The 25824-nt window shown below is 37.1% G+C and overlaps 1 protein-coding gene across 7 annotated transcripts in view; it reads left to right on the top strand.

Moving 5' to 3' along the window:
• The window catches only part of FER (FER tyrosine kinase), a 190207-nt gene that overhangs the window by 140300 nt on the left and 24083 nt on the right, over positions 1-25824 (top strand). For 6 of the 7 annotated variants that reach the window (XM_084504774.1, XM_084504779.1, XM_084504776.1 and 3 more), the window contains one exon: positions 330-453. In XM_084504774.1, coding sequence (XP_084360900.1) covers positions 330-453 — 124 coding nt within the window. Of the gene's footprint in view, positions 1-329; positions 454-616; positions 765-25824 lie in introns of those variants that run through there. The other variant, XM_084504780.1, reaches the window with a different exon arrangement.

Consider the following 25824-nt stretch of genomic DNA (forward strand, 5'->3'; position numbering starts at 1 on the left):
TTTATCACAAATGATCAATTGTTTTTGTCAACAAAATGTAATAGATGTCTATATTTAACATTACACTGGTAAAGATTTTGAGTATAACAAAAACACAGCTTTTGTTTGTTGCGCGGTGTACAGTTTTCACTCCTAAATGCTTTGTACTTAAGGGAAATAAGGAAAACTGCATCCTGGCAGGTGAATTCCTCCCTTTTCTTAGGCTAGCCTCAAACTGATGGATTGAGGAAAAGAGCTGAAAGCTGCATTTTGTTTGGTCTCATTATAGTAATAAGAGGTAAATGTGAGTATTCTATCTGTCAAGTCTCACCATCCGTCTGTTTTTCTAGGAGGTGATTTCCTGTCCTTTTTAAGAAAAAAGAAGGATGAACTGAAAACAAAACAGTTAGTGAAATTTTCATTAGATGCTGCTTCTGGTATGGCATATCTCGAATCTAAAAACTGCATACACAGGTAAGGAAAGTATTTTTTCCTCACTATTGTAATTTTGATAATTTGGAATACTGGCAGATGTGGTCTTAATAGCAGAAATGATCCCTACAATTAGAAAAAAGGCTACAGTTTCTCTGAATGGAGGTTATTGCTTGTCTAACTCAAAGCTGTTTTGTTCATTTAGGCAAAAATAAGTGCTACGTTATTCGGTTTGTATGGTTTAGAGCTCTGAGTACAGATGGAGAGTGATTTTTTGCAACATGAGGAGCATAATTCATATGGTAACACTGAATCATGGCAAAAAGAAATCTACGGACCTTATATCCTCTCTGAAATGTACAGATATTTGCCAGACAACACAGAAGTTAAGGTATATTTACAGTGAGTTTCAGAAAAATCCACTGATATATCGTATGTTAAATGGATTAAAACTGGAGTTCTGCATATCAAATTATTATCCATTACCCAGAATGCTTTCTCCAAAATGTGGAAGATGCTATTCTGATACTTTATTTCTTCTGGTAGCTTTCCTCTTCATATATATATATATATACATGTGTATATATATATTTTTTATTTTTTCCAAATTTGGCTCTGCCCTGGAACTGCTTATTCTCAGTGTGTATCAAACAGGATATGTAAGTGTACATAGTCTTCACCTGTTTTTCTCTCAAAATATCACAGTATATCCCTGCTACAGTGCTATACCTGAAATACAAGACATAAAAATGATGGTAGACCACTTTGTAGGGTACAAAGAACAAATTTTCATTTGTAATATTGTTAATTTCCACTTTGCTTTGAATAACATTTGTAGATAAACTCTGTGCCACTTAACATACATCGTATTTAGCACAATTCTAATGAATGCTATTATTGGAGATGCAAATGGTGTTTCTCTCTGGTGTTTTGATTTATCTTAAAAAACATTCCACCAACCACAGCAAGCTCAAAACCTGTTCACAAAATTTTACAGTGTTTTTGTGTCATTTTTATATTTTTCACTCTTCTGGGGGCTTGACTTGACCTAAGCAAGCTTAAACAGAATATTAATCTTTTTCAGTTCCTATTTCCCTTCTTTTCTATCCTTGATGTTATTTGTTTTTAAGGTGTGTTTACAAAGATAGTAACTACGAATTCAGAAAATACATTTCAGAGAGCACATATATGTAGAAATGTCTTGCCGTATGAAGGTTTCCTTGTGATAAGTTTAGAAAGCTGAATACAGTTGTTGAGAATCTAAAATCAGGAAACAGCTGTATTCTAATCTGTTTTGCCTGTGCCTTAAACTTGCATACATTCTAGGTTACACGTACTATTGTACATGCTAGCAAAAGGTAAATTTCCCATTCCCTTTTTAACCTTCAAAATCTTCACAGAAATTGATTATTGTTATCACAGATTATAATGGAAGATTATTGAAGAGAACTACCACTTTCCTTAAAGGCAAAAACAAAATTTTCAGTAGTAAACTTCTCCTGTAAAAACTAAGGTTTCAAAATGCAGCCAAGGAGGCAAATAAACTCTTCAGAAACATTGTTTACTTTATGAAATGCTTAGGGTAATAAATCAGAATATGCTTATCCATTGTTACTTTACAAGTCATATTTTCAGGGATCTTCAAGACCTTATTCAGTATTATGTGGTTGGCCATAATACGTGCTTGCTCTATTTATGTTTGGGATTTGATAGATAAATATAATGGAAAAATTCTGAATCAGGACAACAACCAAGTTTAGTAATTTTAGTTGTAAGAAGCACCTCTGTGGTTTGTGTTTGTTTTTGGTTTTGTTTTGTTTTGTTTTTTGCTCTTTTCATGTCTGTTTGGGGAGTTTGAGCATTTGTCTAAGATTTCTGAGCACCCTGAGGGCTGGTTGGAGATGTATTTGTCAAAAATCCTGTCTGCCACAGAAGCACAGGACAACGGTTACTTGCTGGATGCTCATGGTCTATTGCACACCGGTGGACGCAACGCTCTGGAGCAGATACACTAAATAAGGGAGCAACAAGCTAGCAGGTAGAAGTCCCACTGCATACACAGTGCTTCATAAGCAAGCTCCTAGGTGTACAGGGCTCAGAACCCCACTGGAGTTTCAATCCCTTCATCAGTTGCAGTGAAGGTGCAACTATGTGATAGCATCATCTGTAAGAGGAATATGGGAACCCTTGTTCCCTCCTCTTTGGGTCAGGTAACACCCAAAGGGTCTGTTCATGGGTAAATTTTATACTGAGATCTTGTAGATTAGAATGGAGCAATTTATAGTAGGAAGAAGATGTAGCATTATGAAAAAGGAATACGAGGTTTTTTTAAGCAGCAATAAACTTGTTCTCTTTTGTCGGAAATGTCATTAACTAAAAGTGGTTCTCAAGTTAAAAAGAAAAAAGAAAATTAAGTAGGGACAAAATGGAATATGCAGCACAATATTTTTTATTTTGATTAAAAGTCAGAAGGCTGTGATTATTGTTACTTAAGAAGAATCTTAAATAAGGTATCATTAGAAATGCTTTCTATTATGTAGGTTGCAGAAAAGTGAAATTGTTTTCCTTCCATGCTGTTGATTTTCCACAATATTCTACTTGTTGTTTTAAACATTTGCTCAGAACTCTTACTTGTTTTTTTTTAGTAATGTAGGTGACCATTATTTAGTGTCGTGTTCATTTGACTTACTGTTAATGTGTATGAAACTAAAGATGGCTCAGCAGCTTATTAAATGACTTTTAATGCCACTTTTCAGATATAGCCTGTCCATCTATACTTAGCCTGTGTATTTTAAATTTATGTCTAAATCTGTACTGGCTTTCTGAAATTACTATCCGAGTCACGCTTTGGCTTAGTCTTTCAGTAATTGGGCCAGTGCAACAACTAATCTGCCCTTTGATTTTTATTTTTATGTGTGCTGTGGTGTTTCAGTAAGTGCAGGTATAAAGTTTAAATTTGTCAGACTTCAAATGCATAATGCCTGTGAGGGATTATTTGATCTTCATTTTCATCTCCTCTAGAGTCCAGAAATCACTTGTTCTTTGCTCTCTCTTTGTTCTGATTAAAAAGCAGAAATGAGTGGGCTTATATTAAAAAAAAAAAAAAAAAAAAAAAAAAAAAAAAAAAAAAAAAGCATGAAAAGATTTTATTAAAAGAAATAAAAGAATGGTTGAACATACATAGAAGAATGCAGTTATTTCATCTCCATTTAATTAAAATGAGTTTAAAGAATTGTTTCCTGTTTTTCATTTTTACTTCATGCTATTGTTTAGATAGTTCAATTTTTTTCTGTTAATTAGAAACACAAGATTAGGATGGAGATGTGATAACTTCAGTTGGTTCAATAAGCATTTATGAGTGATCTTCTTTTCCAGAATTTGATTTGCATGTGTTGAATGAATTTGTCCTTAATTTATTTTTAGTTTCCATACCTATCCCGTGCAGCTACCTTGTTAGATAATTTGAACATACTTGTTTATTTCATTATCCTTCCCCTTACAACCATCATTTCTTAATGAAAATAATTCAAATTATGGTAAAACTCAATTTGAAAAATATTTTAATACCAAGAAAAGCAATTATGTTTTGGATTTCCTCAGTTTTATCGTTTGATAGTGCAACCCTTCAAAATCAGAAAGACAGGTCTAGAAAATATTATTTCTGTGTGGAAAACAGTCTTGTAGCTTTATCTTCAAGTAATACATATGTGATTCTAATTCAAGCTAACAGAAATATTCTTTTTTTTTTCCCAGTTAATTATTGTGCTCCTTGATAGTTTCACTACTTTACTTGAGCTGTAGATTAGTTTTTCCTTCCTGAAGAGCTTTCACAAACAAGAACCAGTTTATTTTTAAAAAGAATAGTTTAAACGAGTTTCGAGATGCAGTATTGGGAGAGCACTATATAAAAAGTTAGAATCTTAAAAGTGATTAATTAATAAACATTCCAAATGACGGTTTTCCGCTAAATTTATCAGCAGTAGCCATCATTTGTTCATCCACCAAATGTAGCATAAAGTTGGTATCAGGTTCAATTTACTTATTTTCAACATATGAGAAGATGTTTCCAAACAGGATTCAAGGTACATCTTTTAGTCAAGTTTTCCTTTCAGTCAATGCGGTTAATGTTCTAGAAGTCTCCCGTACTCTGAATTTAAGATGTGTTCACTGGTAAGATGATCGTGTTCTGTGGTCCAATTCCTCTATCTTTATTCACGTCACTACTGCTTTTTTACCTTAATGCAAATACAGTATGATTTAATGCTGTTTTCTAGCAATTACAAACTCCACATTAAATTAAAAGTGGCTGGTTTAGCTTCATACTATGAAATCCTGGCTCTATGGATGTGAATTTGGTATTTCTATAGTTTTGATTAGATTTGGGTGGTTTATATTAATTACATGTAAATTACTAGGAAAATACTTTTTTCACTATTATTGTCTAGTTTGCAAGATACACTCTGTTCCCAGAACTTTTTTTTTTCCACTTCAGCCTGGTAACTGCTAAGGTAAAGAATTTTGGAAAGATGTATTCCCAACCAGGAATGCTATTATTCATATTCCGAATAATTTATTTAGTCTTTCCTTTCCAATGAATCTCTGTTTCTTTCTGGGACAGTAGCTCAGCTACACAGAAAGGATGAAAATGATCCTATTCGGTTTAGTGGAGGTGCCATTCAGCTTAGTGTATCAGTAGTAATTTAAGTCTCCTTAGAAGCAGGAGGGAGATGGTTTATCTCAAAAGCTGAGCAGGTCTCCTTCCCAAGGGGTGGGGAGAATAAGCTGCTTCCTTGAATTCTGTACCCACATCCTGTGGAAGACAGGAGCCAAATACATGTCTGCAACTCCTTTTGTCTGTCTCCGAGCAATTCAGTGCTCAGCAGAATGTCTCTCTCCATTCTGAAATGCCGTATTCTCCTTGAGCACGTGTTTCCTTGAATACTGCATTTCCTCCTGGGACACAAAGAGCTTAAAAGTTGGTATTGAATACCTAAGATCTTTGCTGTAATTTCTGTAATTTTCTGTGCCGGTGATAACTTTTGAAGAAAGACTATGTTTCTGTGGAACGAATTTGCCTTTCTATCAAGTAGATGGGCTCATAAAGGTTTATTGTGCAAGCAGTAATTTCTTATAAGACAATATCCACTCCCATAATTCATGAAATTCCCTGGGGAAGTATTAAAGACTTCATAAAAGAAGACATTAGTGAAAGAAATATTGTATTTGTGACCTTATTGATATTTTTTCCTTGGGAGGGGTATTATGCAAACTTAAATTGCAGGTGTTCAAAAAATGTGTTAGTCTTCTTTGTCTGTGTACTGCCATTTAAAGTCATTGTCATTATTCATTAGTTTTTTATGATTCACACAGAACAGTATGTATAAAATAGTGGTAGTACAAAATACTATTTCTGTACCTTTCTTTTAAGGATAGAAAATATTTAATCATTTATTACTGCATCAAAAAAATCTGTTCTGTTTGTGGTTAATAATAATAGTTGATCGTGCTTCAACAAAGTGAAGCCTTTCAGGGAATTACTGTAAGTGGTACAGTTGAAACATAAATATAATGAGTAATCATAATTTTAAACCTTATTTATAAGATTATGTCTCTGTTTCATATAAAACTCTATTTTTTACAGTATGGATATTAGAAATCATTTCTATTCTATTTAATGTTAAAACTACAACTGTGAACACTAACAAAGAATTGTAACTGTTTCTTGGTCACTGAAATAATGCAGGTATGTTGTTATTGTAAAAGGAAAAAGCTCCTAAAATGTATTCTCTCATATCTGTAAAATAATTTTAGTCAAAATTTGAATTTGTTTGCCACATTGCAGTACCACATACTTAGCTTTTATTTCTTACTATGCAAGTGCTTTATGAAATCTTCCATTTTGCCTCTTATCTACTTCTTTTTTTTTTTTTTTATGAAAGCCAGTATTTCTAGTGAATTTATTAGATTGTAAAGATACTGTGCAGTTTTAACACTATGGATTTTGCACAGGTTATCGATTAATTTAGTTTATTAGTCATGATAAGTACTAGTGGAAGAACCATTACAAATGCATAGTTTTTATATGGAGAAATGATCCAGATATGCAGCAGGTATGGAGGAAGGCTGCAGAAGCCCACCCTATCCTAGCTCTTTTGTGGGTAGCTGGTGATCTGTCTGCTCTTTGCAACAACAAAACGTGGGAATCCAAATTATAACTAAGCAATTCAAGGGCATGTTGACTGTTGCCAAAACAATGTCAGTGCTCCATGCCCACACCACTTGGCACTCTGCTTCTGCAAGAAGGGGATGCTACAGCCGTCTCAAGGCAGCAGTGAATGCTGACACTCCGCAACAGCGCTGCAACAAGGTGTTTGGAGTCATCAGCCTGTCTCTGCTCAAAGAGCATGACGCTGTCGTCTGTCTGCACATGATCCTTTTATTCATCAGTGGCTATTAAAACTGCTTTCTTGACCATGACATTTCTCCATACAAGTGTCAGTGCTCTGCATTGCTTCTCGAAATTATTTTTCATAATTCTCACACTGTGTGTGAGCACACTGTGTGCGCTTCCAAATGTGGGATTTCCAACCCTAAAAAAACTGAAACGGTGCTCTTCAACTGTTGTAGTCTAGGAAGAGAGACAGGTGAACACTGCTGCATTTCACTGTGCTTGCCATATAGGAGCAGATTGGAATATCATAGACCAGGTTATCTCACCAGAAATTACTGATTTTACGTAACATCATTGCACGTTATGTTCTTTGTGAATTTTTGCTATACAGCTCGGGGATGGACTTGAAAGACCAGCATTCCATTTGTTTTCTCTTCCCCGAGGAGCTCTTCTTACATTTGCTGTGTCATTTACATAAATAACGTACAAACAGTTATTTTTGTTAATACAGTTCCAATATGCTTACTTCCTTACCATTTAAGCTACTGAGTTGGATAGTTCCGAATCATTCACTTATCACTGTAATCCTCAGGTGGAAAATTCTTTTGCTTGTCACTCAACCTATCTCCTATAATATTTACTGTAAAAATTACATGAAGAGCATTCTATTTTGTATTTTCTATCTGAAGCATTTTAACTTTTGGCAGCAGAATGCTGCATTACAAGTTGTCTGTTACTTAGTAAACTAAAGTAGGAAGTAGTAAACTTAGTAGACTCTAAACTTAGTCCATTTTTTCACATTTTAGCTTTAATTTTCACTTTTATAATTGTGTGTAGTCAAACTAGCTTGAATACAGAAAGATAATTGTTAGCTTAAACTACTTTTTTTGCAGTATGTCTACATTTTATATGTTATTCTGTAGTACATACTTTCACCCTTTTTCAGGGACTCCTCTCATAAGTATCTGTTACTGCAGAAAATTTGGTCATTTCTCATGGGACCTAAAAGTCTATCTTTTTGTTCTTTAGAGAAAAAAAGACTTTACAGGAGGTTTTTTCTAGGTAGAAGTTGAGACCTATTTTTTATTTCAGTTTGAATGCCTTTATTGAAAGTGTCTGTCTCTGTTAGAGATTATTCAGTTGTAGCAGGACATCAGTTCACATTTGTCAACCTGCAAAACACCCTTTCTGTAGATTTATCTGTTTTTTACAACAAAAGTGTCTTTATTTCACAGCACAATGCCACCTTCATCATCATTGCCCTTCGTACTTTCCATGGTATTGAGGTCCTGTACAAAACCACATAACTACTTGTAGGTCCTTTAAACCTGAAGGTGAACATTCAGAAACTACAGCAGCAACTGTAGTTAATAAGTTGGATCTCAGTATTCCTTTCTTGGAACAGTTTTCATGACTAACATAGATCACTATACATACAAATGTATATGCTGATTTAAAAAAAAAAAAAAAAAAAAAAAAAACATGGAACATTAGGCCATATGCATCTACATGATTTCTTGTGTCAGGCTTTTGGTGAGAGTGCTTTCAGATTCATGGTCTAGTGACTGAGTCTGCTTCACCATGCTTGTATAGGTTTCTGCCCAATGTGTCTCAAATGGTGATTAATTCTTAATAGTTTTGCAGAGGACTTTCATTTCATTTTCATAACCCTGTCCCAGATGCAATCTCTGGTACTGCTCTTATGGCTTAGAAAACTGAGTCACTGAGAAACAAGTGCAAATTAACAGTGTTGCAGAGGTCAGAGGTCTAACAGCTTGGGGCTTCTCAGTCCTTTCTGCTCATCTTGAGGCAGCACATCCAGGTAATCACAGCTAGTATTATCCATACCTTTTTTTTTTTTTTTTTTTTTTTTTCATCAAAAGGCAGGGAAGTGCAAGATCAAAAGAAAGCTTTAATCTCATTATTCAGAATTGTTTCTTCCCAGACATTAATCTCAAAGACGAACTTGAACTGAAGTGTGGAAAGTTCTGCTCTAACTGGCTGGCTCTTGGATCAATATCAAATGGTTTGATTTGATTCCATAATTATCAGCACTGATGCACAAGTTTCTCCCAGTTCCCCCCATTGATACGTCAGGATCAAGGATCAATTAACTTTCCTGAATCTACTTTGACTCACATAGGTTTTTGTCTGGGACCTTTAAGGTTTATAATTTCAGCTCATTTCTTCCAGTTGGATGCTAGGAATACTCATTACCTGACAGCTTGATATCAGTGCTTCAAGTTCTAGTCATGCTTCCGTTGAGAATTTTTCTGAGTTTTGTAGAAGTTGTTGCATTTGGAAACATCACCATTTAGTCTTCGTCAGATTGGGAATCTGTGGGCTTTCCTTTAGTTACTGTGTTGTAAAGTACTACTGGTAAACACTCATTTTGACTGTACTTAAAAACAAGCATTCAAAGGAAACAAAAAAGACTTTCTTGTTACTGAGTGCTAAGTTAGTTTAGTCAGTTAGTTTAGCCCAGGGCCTGCTCCTGCGGGGGCTCTCCATGGGCCGCAGCCTCCTCCAGGCCACATCCACCTGCTCCAGCGGGGGCTCCTCCACCCATGGGGGGGCTGCAGCGTGGAGATCTGCTCCATGTGGGACCCATGGGCTGCAGGGGGACAGCCTGCTCCACCAGGGGCCTCTCCCTGCACAGCCCACAGGGGAACTGCTGCTGCCTGCCTGCAGCACCTCCTGCCCTCCTGCTGCACTCACCTGGGGGGCTGCAGGGCTGCTGCTCACTCCTCTCTCCCTGCTGCTATAGCACAACAGGCTTGTTACCCCTTTCTTCAATCTGCTCTCCCAGAGGCCCACCCAGTGTTGCTCCCTGGCTTGTCCCTGGCCAGCAGCAGGTCCCTTTTGGAGCTGGCTGGAGCTGGCTCTGACCTCACATGGGGCAGGTGCTGGGTTCTGCTCACAGAGGCCACCCCATCAGCTCCGGGTTACCAAATCCTTGCTATGTAAGACCAGTACAGAAGAAGAAGTTTTTTATTTTATTGCTATATGAGCTGTCTGTTTAGTGTGCAGGAAGGCTCAGCATTGTTATAGATGATGGTAGGCTTAAAAAAATATGTATAGAGCATGAAGATACGCATCAGCAATACATCTCAAAGTATGGCTGTATTTTTGCACTTAATGTTGATTCATGATTTCCAAACTTGTGTCCAACTTCGCAACTTGTCTGTCAAAATAATAATCGTGAGTTAAAAGTATGGCAGTCCACTAAGTACTGTACTGCAGTATCAGCTATAGTCTATGATATAAATAGAGTTTGAAAACTGTAAATTTTTAACATCTTACAGCTGATACAGGTTATATAATACTGTGAAAAAACTAGCTTAGCTTGCAGCCTCAGTTTCCATGTAGATGTTTAAATCACAAATGACACCATTGCATGTTCTTTTAAGTAGCAGCCTAGTAAGCAAATCGCAGGTAGTGCTGCACAGGTAGAGAATTAAATTGGAAGCAGGCTAAAAATTCAGAGTCTGAGTTTGTTGCAGTAGGATAGATCTAGGTAGAAAGAGAATATATTTGTAGTGTTTCTAATCTTAGCTCTAATTAACTGTTTATTTTCTAAATATTTTGTGAGCAATGGAAGAAGATGTCTTTTAATGCTTTTTAAAAGCAAAATTCACAAAAATAAGTTGTTGAAACTTGAAATATTTTCCTGAGCTTTCCAGTTATTTCCACTATCACATTGGCAAAGGTAGTTTGATCCTAGAGAAATCCATCTCCAATTAAAGATGAATCAATTCTGAATTAGTCATTCTGGTTGTCTGAAATCTTATTTAAGCAACATGATTTTTTTTTTTCTTTCACGAGCTTGTATGATTCTGATCTGAAAGTATTAAAAGAAAAAAAATACGAACATGTGTATATCCAAACCTATTAAATTAAGTATTACAAGTATTATATGCTTTAAACTTACTGTAATGAATTAGATGGATTATTGAAATCTAGATGTGCTTCAGTGTATGAGAATTTGACCTACAATGAAGAGCTGCTTCTGAAAAAGGAGTGAGTTTCATTCTAATGAATAGGTAATAGGTAAATAATAGGTAATTCTAATTACCTATTTCCCTAAACTATTTGATTCTGGCACAGCTGAATAACAAAAGATTTTAAAAGGGAGAAGAATGCTGTTTTTCCATACAGACTGTACACATTTGTTGTAGAGTTTGATACTGCTTCTTATATGCTTTATTTGAAATTCAGCCCAGCCTCCAATAAAAGCAAATTAGTTATGTCCTGCATCTCAGATTTAGCTTTGCCACAGCTGCAGAAATAGTTCTGAAGGCTTGTGATTAGAGTAACAGATGCATGGATTTGGATGATCAGAGTGTGATATAAAAATGTCAGAGTACATTTTGGTTTACTCTAAATCTCAATATATGATGCTATCTCAATAAGGCCATGCTATGTTACATATATATTCCTGAATTATACGTGGTGCTGTCCTGATTCCAGAGAACTCGATGGTCACAGTATGTAAGGAAAAAATGTTTGAATCATGGCTTCTTCGTGTTACCATATTGTGAGTAAATAAGCAGTAAAGTATGCATGTGAATATATTAACTTGAGGTGGGTTAACCTTGGCTGGTCACCTTGGCTGGTCACCAAGAAGGGGGAGAAAATATCTTGTGTGTTGAGATAAGGACAGGCAGATTGTTCACTAATTACTCTCATGGGCAAAACAGACTCAATTTGGGGAAGAATAATTGAACTTATTGTCAATTAATAACAGAGTAGCATAGTGAGAAATAAAAGCAAACTAAAAACACCTTCTCCCCAAGCTCAAGCTCTCCTTTGCAGGATCACCATCACTACAACTTTACCTGTACTCTGCTTCCCCCCTTGCCCAAGCAGTGCAGGGGAACAGGGAATGGGACTTGTGGTCAGTCCCTGACACTTCGTCTCTTCATCTCTGTGGGCTTGCCCACATGCAGCAGCAGCTCTTCAAGCACTGTTCCCACACGGCTCCGTCCCACGGGGTCCATCCATCCCCCAGGAGCAAACTGCTCCAGCACGGGTCCTCCACAGGTGGGTGGCAGCTCCCCCCAGACACCCTGCTCCTGTGTGGGATTCTCTCTTTTCCTTCTTTTTCCTTCCTTTTATTTATTTATTTATTTATGTTTTGTTTGTTTGTTTATTTGTTTTTTGATTGTCACATTGGTTGCTTTAGGTGCTCTTAGGGCAGATTTCATTTGCCAGTGGTAATTTCTAGCACCAATTATCTTTGTCATTTGCTACTTTTCTTGTCAAATTCTCATTTACCAAGGCATCTATTAATAGAAAGTTGTTGTTTAACTATGGCTGTTTAACTATGGTTGTTCTAAGGCTAACATTAATAATGAATATTTACCAGAGGCTAATTTAGTATAAGACATAATTGATTCTGCTGTTACTCAGTTTGTAGTGGCAAATTGAAGTTTCTTAATATAAAATAAATAAGCAGAAATTTACTTTTTCTTTCTGCGAAGGGCTTTTCTTTTGATAAGGCAATTACAGTGTTTGATCGCATTTATTAGAAATTTCCGTTAGATTTCATCTTGCTTCTAGTCAACATGCAGTCTTTATATCAGCTGAAAGTTACTCAAGATAATCAGCTATGGTCAACCAAAGATAGTCCTTTATATTAATATTTAAAGTTTCTTAAAGGATTCAGTGAGACTGATATTTCCATTTTATGATAAACTTTCTCAGTTACTGAGCTTGAATCTCATCTTTTCTGTGTTCTCTCTGTTAAATGGGAAAGATATTCTCTGAGATTTCAGTATGTTACTATTTCTAGGTTGGTGACTTGAAATATCATAAAGTGATGGATTGTTTGGGCATATTATTGTTTAAACAGTAGATAAATTATATAGATTAACTTCGATAAACTAAAATTTAAATATCTAAACTAAAGATAGTTAATACATTGTTTAACTTGTTATTGCAGAATCATTTTTTTAGACTTATTAAAAAAAATACATTATTTTAAATAAATACAATGACCATATTGACAAATAAATATTGTATTATAAATATCTGTGGTGATAGAAATCAGCAATAACCACTAATACAAGGAAAGCTAAAAAGGAAAGCATAAGACATTGCCATGTGTGAAGTGGAAATGATGCTCACTGCAATTATATCTAGGAACACCCTTTCCCTCCTTCTGAATAGTCTGCGTTGAAATGAATGACCTTCAATAAGTAGTGTCTACAGTTGGAAACACCTAAGTCTTACATTAACTTCATGGTTTTGATAGTTCAGGGTTGGGGAAAACATTGTACTTTTGGCATGTACGCAATACACTAATTAGGTTACTATCATACACAATACCTAGAGGTTTCTACCTCATATTGGGCCCCTCACTACAAGAAGGACATCGAGGTGCTTGAGCGGGTCCAGAGAAGGGCGACGAAGCTGGTGAGGGGCCTGGAGAACAAGTCCTACGAGGAGCGGCTGAGGGAGCTGGGCTTGTTCAGCCTGGAGAAGAGGAGGCTCAGGGGCGACCTTATCGCTCTCTATAGGTACCTCAAGGGAGGCTGTAGCGAGGTGGGGGTTGGCCTGTTCTCCCACGTGCCTGGTGACAGGACGAGGGGGAATGGGTTTAAGTTGAGCCAGGGGAGTTTTAGGCTAGATGTTAGGAAGAACTTCTTCACTGAAAGGGTTGTGAGGCACTGGAACAGGCTGCCCAGGGAAGTGGTGGAGTCACCATCCCTGGAAGTCTTCAAAAGACGTTTAGATGTAGAGCTTAGGGATATGGTTTAGTGGGGACTGTTAGTGTTAGGTCAGAGGTTGGACTTGATGATCTTGAGGTCTCTTCCAACCTAGAAATTCTGTGATTCTGTGATATCTTTTTAGTTTCACAGGATTCATTTTTACAGTTCCACATACTCTTAACTTCCTTTGCCCTGAACAATAATTTTAGTTTCTGTGAGGTTACTATTGAATTTTTAAAAGGTAGAATATGAAATTCCAGTATGCCATCAGACGTGTTTCCTCCACATTTTCCTAGTTTGTGCAATCTAGGTTCTTTAAGTAGGAAACGAAAAAAAATGCAAATAACTTTGAAATTCCATAACTTCTTCCAGAGAGGAAAAATGTACTGTAATGCTGATCAGTTTAAACATTTACATACTCTTTCAGAAATAGCTCTATTACCTACTTTCTAATCCAATATGCTCCTATTTCTTAAACAGTGGTTTTTGAATTGATTTAAGAACAAAGTTTGGAGAGCATTGTACCTTTAATAGTAATACTTAGGAAGAAATGGTAAGGTACGAATCTGAAAGTGTCAGGAGATATCAAGGGAAATCAGTATTCAACCAAGGGTCCTAACCTCCCACTGAAATTGAATAAAAAATGAAAAGCTCAGACTTTTTACTGACAGATGAACTTTTATTCTGTGCATTAGAATTAATTTGCTGTTAACACAGTCTGTCTGGTTATTTAGAATAAAATAGTGGCTTGCTTGCCAAATTTGTGGGAAGAATTTTACTAGTAAATCATAGTGAGAAATGAACTGAGCCCACAGACCAAAGTCTAATTGCAGGAGATGTTGTGAAATAGAGTGTGTACATAAGTGCATTAAACACAACTTTGAAATTAACAGAAAAACTGTCATTGAATTCAACTGTATAGGTTGTCCTTAGATGATAGTGACAGCTCTTGCAATCCTTCAATACATGTTGTTGTCAGGAAGCTAGAGTAGTAATTCTCTGTTTACTGTATTTCAGAGTTCAAAGTTTCATACTAAATCTGCTCAGAAAGTTGTGATACCTTCTTGTCCCAAATCATCAGATTCTAAATATATCATAACAAGGAGATGCAGGCCATATTTAAAGCTGATTATACTGCTGGGGGTGTTTTTAGTTTTTTTTTTTTTGTTTGTTTGTTTGTTTTGTTTTGTTTTGTTTTGTTTTGTTTTAACATTTTGTTAATATGTACCAGAAAGAAAGATGTACTGCAGGGTAACATTTTTACTGTGGGTAGAAAGATGCGTTAGTGCTAGATGATGAACAAACAATTAGATCATCGGATAAGACAAAAGCAGAAGTAGATGGACTGGGGAGAAGAGGAGGAATGTAGTCAGCTATTTGCCAGTCACCTTGGAAGTGGGATACAGGGTTTTTTTTGATCATGGATCATTGACCAGAAAGTAAGTGTGTGCATCAGTGTTTGTTTAGCAAAGCCAAAGTATGCTTTAATTGTGCATTGTTTTCTTTTCTTTGGGATATGAAACTTTTCCTGTTTCTTTTTTTTTCCTTGTACCAGAAAATTCTAGTTAACATTTCCAGAAGACAAAATATATGTTACATTAATATATTATGCATTGGTTTACTGATGCTGATTCTTGACAGTACAAAGAGGAATGTAACCTAGTTGTCTCAGGCAGGAAGATACTTTAATTCTAATCAAAATCTTTTAGGCTATATGTCAGTGGTAATAAAAAATAAATTTGCAAATTGCTTTTTTGAGGGAAATAAACATTTTCCCATTTTCTAATTTATTTATTTTTTTGTACAGATACACATATATACAGCCATGTATATATATATATATGCATACAAGGTTATAGCTATTTTATGGATTTGACAAAATGCTTAACCACTATTTTTACAGATAGTACTAATGATTATATACCTTACTGTAGTGTAGTTGTTCCCTGTACCTCAGGAGGTTTTTCAGGAGTGCCTCAGAGCTTTACATTGTAGTAGTTTTATCACTGAAGTGTTACATTCAGTGTAGGTATGTGTCTGCGTACATAATGAAAAAGAGATGGAGGAAGAATGTAAAATGGATTTTAGTGTGCCTTTGTGAAAAAACATTAAGTTTATGCAACTGAAAAACAGTGTTTTACAGAGGATATTATTCTGCATGACTCATAGATGGTCTATAGTTCTGCCTATCAAACAACCAAGAAAATACTGGTTTCCAACTTTGTGTTCATCTTTCTTTGAGAATCAAGACGTTTTTTCATGAACCTGAGAGAAACTTAGGTGAGGTTATGCATGTTCAGCTCAATTCAAAGGTAAATTCTGTTTCACTAGATATTTCTCATAAAAAGTTTCTCAGCAAATTTAATCTATCTTAGAGGGATCACACTTGCTAAGAATGAGTAAAATAAAATTTGCAGTAAGCTAAGTGCATGTTATTTTCTCTCACTTTTTGTCATTACTCAAGGTTTCAGCCTCTTTCTATCTTGTTTGGCAGAATTATAGTGTGAGGATATGCTTTCATGAAACATTTTTATATAACTGTGAGTATTGATTGAAATAGGGTCTTACTTTTTGTCAAAGGATATTTCAAAATCCCTTATGCAAGGCAAGAGGCAGTGAAAAAAGCTTTATTGGCATGTTAACTGATTTGGAAGATTGAGGGAGATCATCAAGGTACATGGAGCTGTAAGAACTGTTGAATCAATGTTACAGTATTTTGTTGTTCGCAGATATAAGCTGAGTCACTCAAGCCTGACAGAAAAAGCTCCTGGCAAAACTGGATGTCGAATACTTCATCAAGTCTCATGGGTTCTGGGAAATAAAAATAGATCAGTGAAATAAGGGCCAAGTCCCAGTTTTGCAAAACTATATATAGGAATTAGGATGGTAGAATAAGTAAGAATACTTGAATTGGGATGGTAGAATAAGTAACAATACTTGATTAGAAAGTCTTCCTGCTTTGGATTATTTTCTGGGCAGGATTTTTGAGATCAGAATGATGATTAAGCTTATAAATGCTTAAACAAGTAGTTTTTAACCTTTCTGCCTATACGTATCACTTCTTCATAGTTAGCTGGTTGTAAACAGTTCCACTCACATTCGCTAGCAAATGAATTGGCTGTCCTTCCTATTTGTTATCATAGACCTTCCTGACTTCCCATACATTGCCAGGAAGCTACCCTTTCTTCCCCTTGTTGCTTGTTCAGACAGTCTTCTGCACATGGTTATTCAGACTAGTTTCTTACCCTTCTCCCAAGGGCACGTATGGAATCGTGAACCCACTCCCTTGTCATTTGCTTTTGCAGGGACCACCTCTGCCTCCCTTTAGCATTTCATGTAATCCTTGTTAGAGCTAACATAACTGCTAACACGAAAACTAGTCATAGATGCAAGTTTAATGTATTTATAGCTTGAAATGATTGGAGATCATCATGTTCCTGAACAGAAATTCTGAATATTGTGAGCTTGGATGGCAGAACTGAGATGACAGGATCTCCCGTGCTGCTGTTGTCATATTTTAGTTCAATTCAAGTGTGAAATAATATTACTGTGGTTACAGACATTTTTATTTATCCTGGTTATTTTTAATGTGTTTTAATTTTCAAGAGCTTGTTTAGCTTCTCAGTGTATATCATTATTCTTCTATAGCACAGCTGGACTTCAATTGTAAATTAAAATTAAGTGTTTATATGTTTATAAATAAATAACCATCTTTCCTACCACAAGAGAGCATTATAATCTTCAGAGAGAGTAAGGCAGAGGGAACTCAGAAAAATCTAAAAGTTATAGCAGATTTTTCTATGTAAAATATAAAAATATGTTCTTTCCTTCAATGGGCAGTTTTTGTATGTTTTAACTACTAAGTAACTACTAAACTGAAGTCCTTCAGTTTCATTTTGGTCAGTGTTTTATAGCAACTGATGTGCGGCTTGACAGTCTTTTAGATTTGAGAGCCAGGATTTTTCTATAATAGTTTTAATCATTTCTTTAAAACTGCTTAGCTCATTTTTACTGGATTTTTGAGCCCCTTACAGTACATGTTGTCTAAATGTGGAGCTGGAAGGTGGGAACATCATCAGGCACAATGATGTAACTCAGAAATGCTTTGAGGAGGAGCAGAAGTAATGAGGAGGCTTCTGTGAAGGGCTCTGATATGCAGCTATGCTGATGATGTCTGCCTAGGATCGGGAAAGGACAAAATGGTATTCCCTAGGAAGCCTGCAGTTGAGGAAACCCAAATTTGTACAACAGCTTGGCTGTGCAATTTAGGACCATATTTTGCAAACAAAACCAGCCTACATCTGATGACAAGTAAATCTCTGTAACTGCATGTAATGGAAATCTGAGGAGCCTCATCACTAGCTACTTCAGTCTGTTTATCTGTTTCGTTTGTACTGAATTACTTGCTAATGTAGAGATAGATACCTGTGGGGGACAATTCAGATCCCCTTAGGCTGAGATCATAGGTATGAGCTGCAGGTATGACCTAACCTGCAGATAAAAAATAATAATAATAAAAAAGAAGTCTTGTTCATGTATTTCCCCTAAAATTCTGGACAACGTATACAACTTTTATTTCACTGATGAATCGTATACTTCTTTTATATTCTGATATGTATATTCAAGACACAAATTCATTTCTTATCTAGCATACTGTATTGCTCATGTCATCTTTTGCAGAGATACTTGAAGCTTTGCAATAGGTACCCGCATACTGGAAATAGGTAAATGAAAGAAAAAATAGACCATTCTGTAAGGTAGCAGAGAGAGCAATTTAACAGAATGCTACATGCAGCTCTTGACAGTACTATTAGAAAGTGGTAAATAAAATTCTTAATTTGGGTGGTGGGGGAAGCAAAAACATAGATGAAAACTCCTAGTTAGAGAAAAATCAATATTAAAAACGCAAAAGAAAAAAAAAATCCTGGTTGATTGAAGTAAAAATTGAAAAAAAAGGGAGCTGAAAAAAATCTATTATCATGAAATTACATTGTGTAAGAAAAGAAAAATAGTCTAATATTCTGATTAGGGTGACCTAATAACAACATTTTTGAAAACAGAAGCTGAAGCTTCCATCACTTGGAGAATATGTTTCTCTAGTAGCCATAGGTGCCATGGTCACAGCCCACAAACACAACCATGTGCTTCCAAAGGAAATAAATGCTTTTATTCTTTACTGGAAAGAGGGAATTTACTTTGTTCTGTCACCAAGACAATGCTTATGCTCCACTTTTTCATGTGTGACTCCCCCATGTTAATTCAGGTTTGCACAATTTCTCTCAAGAGACTATATTTGATTTTAGAGAAACTAAACAAAGTTAGAAAATGTATATTAGAATGTTTGATCGTATTCAGCTTAAAAACAAATCTTGAAATCCTGATTCCATTAAATTAATTAACTTTAGTTAATTAATTAGGATTTAAGTTTGTAGCTAATATTTACAAGTAATAGCTAGTTAAAAAATAGTCATTTACTGGTTTTAACTGTATGTGAAGTACTTTATTTCTTTTTGTTGTTTTTGTATGTTGTTTTTGTTGTATGTATGAGAAAATAGTACCAAATTCATTAGCTGTTTTTGTTCCAGCCAGTGTTCTTTCACATTTTCCAATCTATAGTGAGCTAGAGATAGGTTTCTTCCCAGGGATTTGCTGTTATTGTCACATCCTGCTCATGGTTTAAGTAATCTGAGTTACGTTTGACTTACATTTCTAAATGACACTTAGAGAACTTTAGTCTGTTGTAAGTTGTGCATTGCAATGACTACTCAGTGTACTTTGCAACGCATCAGCCTTGTTTCCTCTAAATTTTCTCCTAAATAAAAAACTATAGCTCAACACTTTTCAGAGAAACAAAGGTCCTGCAGAAATACCAAAAACACATATATTGCCATTTCCAGTCATTTTTGTATTCTTCATTATTGTTCTGAATCATTTAGTTTGGTATTTATTTTGTTTCTTGCCTCATAAATGTCAGCTTGACAACAATAATAATCTGGACTTCCTGCTTTTAAATTGTACTTACATCCTTGATCTTTACCATTGGTTCTGCCCTTCATTTTATTTGCTATGATGTTGTCTTTTTTCATTTTTGTATCTTTTGGTTTCTCTTACTGTGGAAGGTCTGACGCCTTTGCTGTTTATACATACAGTGGTAGGCAGTGGCATTAATGAGCAGGAGAAAGTTGCATTCCCAAATCAAAGCTATAAATAATTATGAATACCTTTGCTATTTTTTTATGACTATTAATTTGTCACAGTTAAGACAAGATTGCAGGCAAGATTAGTTATGACAGTAGGGCAAAATATTTCTTACCTCCTTCTCCAATTCATCAGGCCATGAGCACATGAACTTTTTACAATGAAAAAGAAATCAGCAAAGCTAAGCCATGTAAAAGAGAGGAAGTTTTGCTGCCAGTAAGAACCGGTAGGAAGTTACTGTATTGTTTGATGAGAGGAGCTGTAGATATGAGGAAGTTGTGTCTCAGAAATTTTCTCTGCATTGTAAACACAATGACTCATAAGCAGAAAAAAATTGAAAGCAAGTAGAACCCTGCAAGAGCTGTACCTGAGGCATTTATTGAGTAGTGTGGCAGAAATAATAAAAAAAAAAAAAAAAAAAGAGGGGGTGAGGGGCCTGGTAAACTAATTCAAGAATATAGAGTCAAGGTATATATAGAGACAAGGTATTGCACAGTATGTCCAAATGTTAAGTATCAGGAAAGAAGAATTAGTTCTATCTTTTTAGTGGAAATTTGTTTCTTTTGAGAAATAAAAGTAGATATCATTAAACCAGCACTCACCAAATGCAGAGCGGTTGAGGTTGGCAGGGAGCTCAGGCAGGGTGCCCAGCACCACATTCAGGGGGCTTTTGGAGATCCCCAAGGAGGGAGACCCCACAGCCTCTGTGGGCTGTGCCAGTGCTCAGTCACCCGCATAGTAAATCCATGCTCCTGGCGTCCAGACACAAGCACAGGAGCTTATATCCCATGTTTCAGTCTGTGCCCATTGCCTCTCATCCTGTCACTGGGCACCTCTGAAAAGAGCCTGGCTCTGCCCTCATTGCACTGTCCCTTCAAGTATTTATATATATTGCTAAGATCTCCTCCAAGCCTTCTTTTCTCTTTGCCCAGAGAAAAGAAGTCCCAGCAAATGTTTGTATTTAGGCTTAATTTTTCAAAATATCTTTATGTTTTACAAGGTAAGTCTAATTTTGTTGCTTCCAACAGGTTTTTCCCAACCTTTCTTTCATTATTTTTATTTCTTTGCCCTTACTAGTGTTTGTAGCAGCTCCTAATTTGCTATCATCTGGAAATTTAATTAAATTGCTATTTGACTTTTCCTTCAGGTCATTAACAAAGCTGATAAATGAAGACAGGCAACTTCACTACATTGTCTTGTGACGCTTTCTACAATCTTCTAGGAAATTTCCAAAATAGTAGCAGTATTCACAATCTCTTCCTGCAGAAAGATTTTAGGAGTTTAGCAAATGCTCAGCTGAACTTTGCTTATTTATTGTATAACCTTTGCCCACTGCAAATGCTAAAATAAAGGTAAAATTTTAAACAGTGAAGAAGATCGTGTGTATCTAAAATGTAGTGATACAATTTGTGTGTATGTGTGGAAATACTTCAGAATAATAGCCAGGTACAGTAAATCAAAAACTTTGCAGTAGTTTTCTAATACTTAATTCTATTCCCATCTTTAAATTAAGCACAGGAAAGTGTTTCCAGCACCTCTGAGTTCGCAGAGGGCATGAGAGCATTCCAAATCCATTGGCAATCAACACAGTACATGAGTGAGCATGCTTCAACAGAGACAGACAACAGCCAGAGGCAGGATGGCTTCTTTGAGATAGAGAATACTGGGTGTTCCAGGAGAAGGACAATCTTGTAACAGACGATTTAATGAAATAGCATGGAGGTTCAGTAAGAGAAGAAGGGTGGTGTTCAGTAGATGATGAACTTAGAGCCCTTGGATTTACTAACATGTAGTCCTTAACTCTTCCCAGTTATAAAATCTGCTTGTGATGAATGTGCATGTACATGTGAGTTCTTGCAGTTTCTGAAAGTTAGCTCTGCCATCCAGTCAATTTTTTACCTTACTAGATAAGAAAAAAAATAAATGTAATAATTGTTTTAAAATATAGATGATTCTTCTCTCTGGTTTTGGTATTGGTTTCCTTTATGTCTTTCTTTAAAAAATTCAAGAGGCATCTTTTTTTAATGTCCTAGCTACAAAGATTGGGACTACAATACAACCCTCTTGTCTAGCACTATTTAACTCTAATACTATTCTACTTTGTCTTTTCCTCCTAAGCTCTAATCAAACCTGATTTATTTGGTTTCTTTCTTATTCCTGTATATTATTTTCATGAATATGTAGCCTCTTCTACCATAGTTATTATGCTGAATGCTTCATATCTTTTTACTGTGATTATTAGCTTTTAATTTTTTAACTTCACTAAATAAATTGTCTTGGTCTTTAATGCCTATATAATATTCAGTCAACTAAAAACATGAAATTTAGTCCAGATTCATGTGTTACTTCTGAAATCTTAATCCATACTTGTCTGCTGGTAGGAGCAAACACATTTCAATTATATGAATGCATTAGAGTTAAATTAATCCACAATATAACATGGCTGGTGTTAGCTGTTGAAAGAGCAGTAGTGGCTAAACTTCTTGCCTGCTGTGATGGCTTGACCTTGCCGGGCTGCCAGATGTACATGCAGTTGCTGTCTCAGCCTCCCTCCTTACCAGGACAGGGAGAAAATATGATGGAAAAAAAAAAAAGAAGTCAAGCAAGATAAGGACAGGGAGACCACTCACCAATTACTGCCACAGGCAAATCACCTTGGGGAAGGCTAATTTAATTTATTGCTAATTAATAACAGAGTAGGATGGTGAGAAATAAAAGCAAACTGAAAAAAAGCTTTTCTACCCCCTTGTTACCAGGATCAACTTCACTTCTCACTCTTCTACCTCATTCCCAACAAGCAGCACAGAGGGATAGGGAATGGGACTTGAGGTCAGTTCATAAAACTTAGGCTTTCAGCTTCTCTCTCACATTATTACCACAGGTTGCAGACCCCCAGGAGCAAACTGCTCCAGCACGGGTCCCCCACGGGTGGGCGGCAGCTCCCCCCAGACCCCCTGCTCCTGCGTGGGCTCCTCTCCATGGGCTGCAGCTCCGGCCCGGGGCCTGCTCCTGCGGGCGCTCTCCATGGGCCGCAGCCTCCTCCAGGCCACATCCACCTGCTCCAGCGGGGGCTCCTCCACCCATGGGGGGGCTGCAGCGTGGAGATCTGCTCCATGTAGGACCCATGGGCTGAGAGGAATCTCTTCCCTGGCACCTGGAGCACCTTCTCCCTCTCATCTCCACTTACCTTGGTGCCTGCAGGGCTGTTTGTCTCACATTTTTCATTCCTCTATGCGTTGAACAGCATTTTTTAGCCTTTCTTAAACCTGCTGCCATGGAGGCACAACCAGCATTGCTTACTGGCTCAGCTTTGGCCAGCAGTGGGTCCATTTTGCAGCTGGCTGGAAGGGGCTCTTTCTGACCACAAGTGGGACAGCTCCTTGTCTTTCCTCACAGAGGCCACCCCTGTAGCCCCTACTGCTACCAAAACCTTGCCATGTAAACCCAGTATACCTGCCTCAGGTGAAGCATAAAGCTTTGATATACTCTGAGAACTTAACTCCAACCTAAGAAGAGAGAGAAAAAATTTTAAATACCTTCTTTTTCATTGAGACCTGAAAAGCTCTGCAAATACTATTGTACTCATTTGTCTTAATCTAGTGAAATAGATGAAAATACAGATACTAACCTGTATTATAATTGTGCTTCTGAATTTTATGGTTCCTTGGGTGCTTGTGATGTTTTCCGTTGACTTCTCATGCTCTACTTTCCATTATTAGTGTTAAATTGATTTTAAACTACATGCAGTGTATAATATTAACACTAGAAAAAATGTTAAACAGAAAGAAAATTTGATCTTCTTAAAAGCTTATTCATTAAATCAGTGCTAAAAACTACACAACTTTTGACATTTTCTTTAAATGCAGCCTACAAGCTTTTCTATCAGTGATGTATGATGGACAACAGAGATAGTTTGTCTCTTCAGGTATTATCAAGTTTGTAAACAAGTTAAACCAATATTTAATGCCTCTGTGCAAAGAAATCGATGATAATTCAACATTGTGCTACAGAATAGAATATGTAAAACATTCAAAACTTAATTCAGAATTAAGAACTGAGAAGCCCTCCTTGTATAAAAGGGCAAGGACAGTTACTGCAGCAAGTTTGGTACATCAAGTAGGTTGATTAACTCCATGATATTATCACATAAAGAATTTGCTAGTTAATATAATCATATGCTCTGCTGTTGTGTTTCATCTTCATTATTTCTATGAATGATATGGTACATATGGAAATTTTTACTTGAATATGGCGTTTGCTTACTGGGAACAATGCAATCTATTTGTACATCTGATTTTGTAAATGGAAGATGGCTCTGAATTTGAGTTGCAACTTTCTTGAGCAAAGAATGAAAACTTCTGATCCATCTTGGATAATTATCCGTCTTAGATACTTAAAGAATTATCTATCTTGGCTGACAACTTTCTGGACACTTAATTTTCTGTAAAATTCACTTGATTATCAAATAGGTTTTTGAGGAATATTAAAAATGTTATGAATATCATAAACTTACCCATGTTTTTGCTTACAGGTAAGGATGAAGAAAAGGCAGAGGCATTTAATGGTTTTTGTTTTTTGTTTGTTTCATTGCTTTTTGCCTCAGCTTTTAATCACAATGACAGATCTTGGGCTGCCCAGTCATTACAGTTGGGAGGACCACAACTAGGGGAGCAGTGACTTCTCATCTGTGGTCACCAAAATTGTAAGCTGAGATTGTGTCAGCTGGGTGTTCGTAAGACCATGAGGCCTGATGGGATTCTGCTCAGAGTACTGAAGAAGTTAGCAGACATTATAGCTGGACCCCTTTCAATAACCCACCAAAGCTCTTGGGAATCTGAGGTCTCCCCACAGCCTGCAAGTTAGCCAGTATTACATCAATCTACCAGAAGGTCATTAGAAATGACACAGGATACTACAGACCTTTTGAGTCTAATCTCAAGGGGGAGGCCTTGCAAAGGGACCTAGATACACTGGACAATCATTGGTGGCATGAAGTTCAACAAGGTAAATGCTGGGAGCTGCCCCTGGGGCAGAGCGCTGCCAGACACAGGAACAGGCTGGGAGATGAGCGGCTGGGGAGCAGCTCAGGAGAAAGGGGCCTGGGGGTGCTGGTGACAGCAGGCTCAGCATGGCCAGCAGCGTGCCCTGGCAGCCAAGAGGGCAAACACCATTGTGGGGTGCATAAATACAGCATCACCAGCCAGTCAGAAGTGGTGATGCTCCCACTGTATTTAGCGTTGCTGCGGCCTCACCTTGAATATTGTGTGCAGTGCTGGGTTCCACAGTGTAAGCCATAAAATCACAAAATGGCTTAAGTTGTAAAGGACCTTAAAGATCACCCGGTTCCAACCCCCTGCAATGGGCAGGGACACCTCCCACCAGACCAGGTTGCTCAGGGCCTCATCCAGCCTGGTCTTGTACACCTCCAGGGATGGGGCATCCACAGCTTCTCTGGGCAGCCTGTGTCAGGGCCTCACCACCCTCTGAGTGGAGAATTTCCTCCTAACCTCTAATCTAAATCTCCCCTCTTTTAGTTTAAAGCCATCTGCAAAAAGTCGCTGTCTTGTCTTCTTTATAAGCACTCTTCAAGTACTGAAAAGCTGCAGTGAGGTCACCCTGCAGCCTTCTCCAGGCTGAACAGCCCCAGTTCTCTCAGCCTTTCTTCATAGGAGAGGTGTTCCTCTGGACCCACTCTAACAGCTCCACATCCTTCTTGTGCTAGGGGCCCCAGACCTGGATGCAGCACTCCAGCTGGAGCCTCAGAAGGGCAGAGCGATTGCCTTCCATGACCAGCTGACCACACATCTTTTGATGCAGCCCAGTATGCAGTTGGCCTTCTGGGAAGCAAGTGTGCATTGTTGGCTTGTGTTGAGAGGACAATAAATAGGATTGGAAGACACTTTGAAGCATCCAGAAAAGGGCAACAAAGCTGGTTAAAGGGCTGGAAAGTATGTCCTGTGAGGAGAGGCTGAGGACAGTTGTCTGGTCTGGAGAAAAAAAGGCCAAGAGGCGACCTTATGGCTCTGCAACTTCCTGAGGAAGGGAAGGGGAGAGGGAGGTGCAGGCCTCTGCTTCATGGTAACTGATGACAGGACTCGTGAGAACAGCACA

The sequence above is a fragment of the Aythya ferina genome, assembly GCF_964211825.1.
Source record: "Aythya ferina genome assembly, chromosome: Z".
NCBI classification, from domain to species: Eukaryota; Metazoa; Chordata; class Aves; order Anseriformes; family Anatidae; genus Aythya; species Aythya ferina.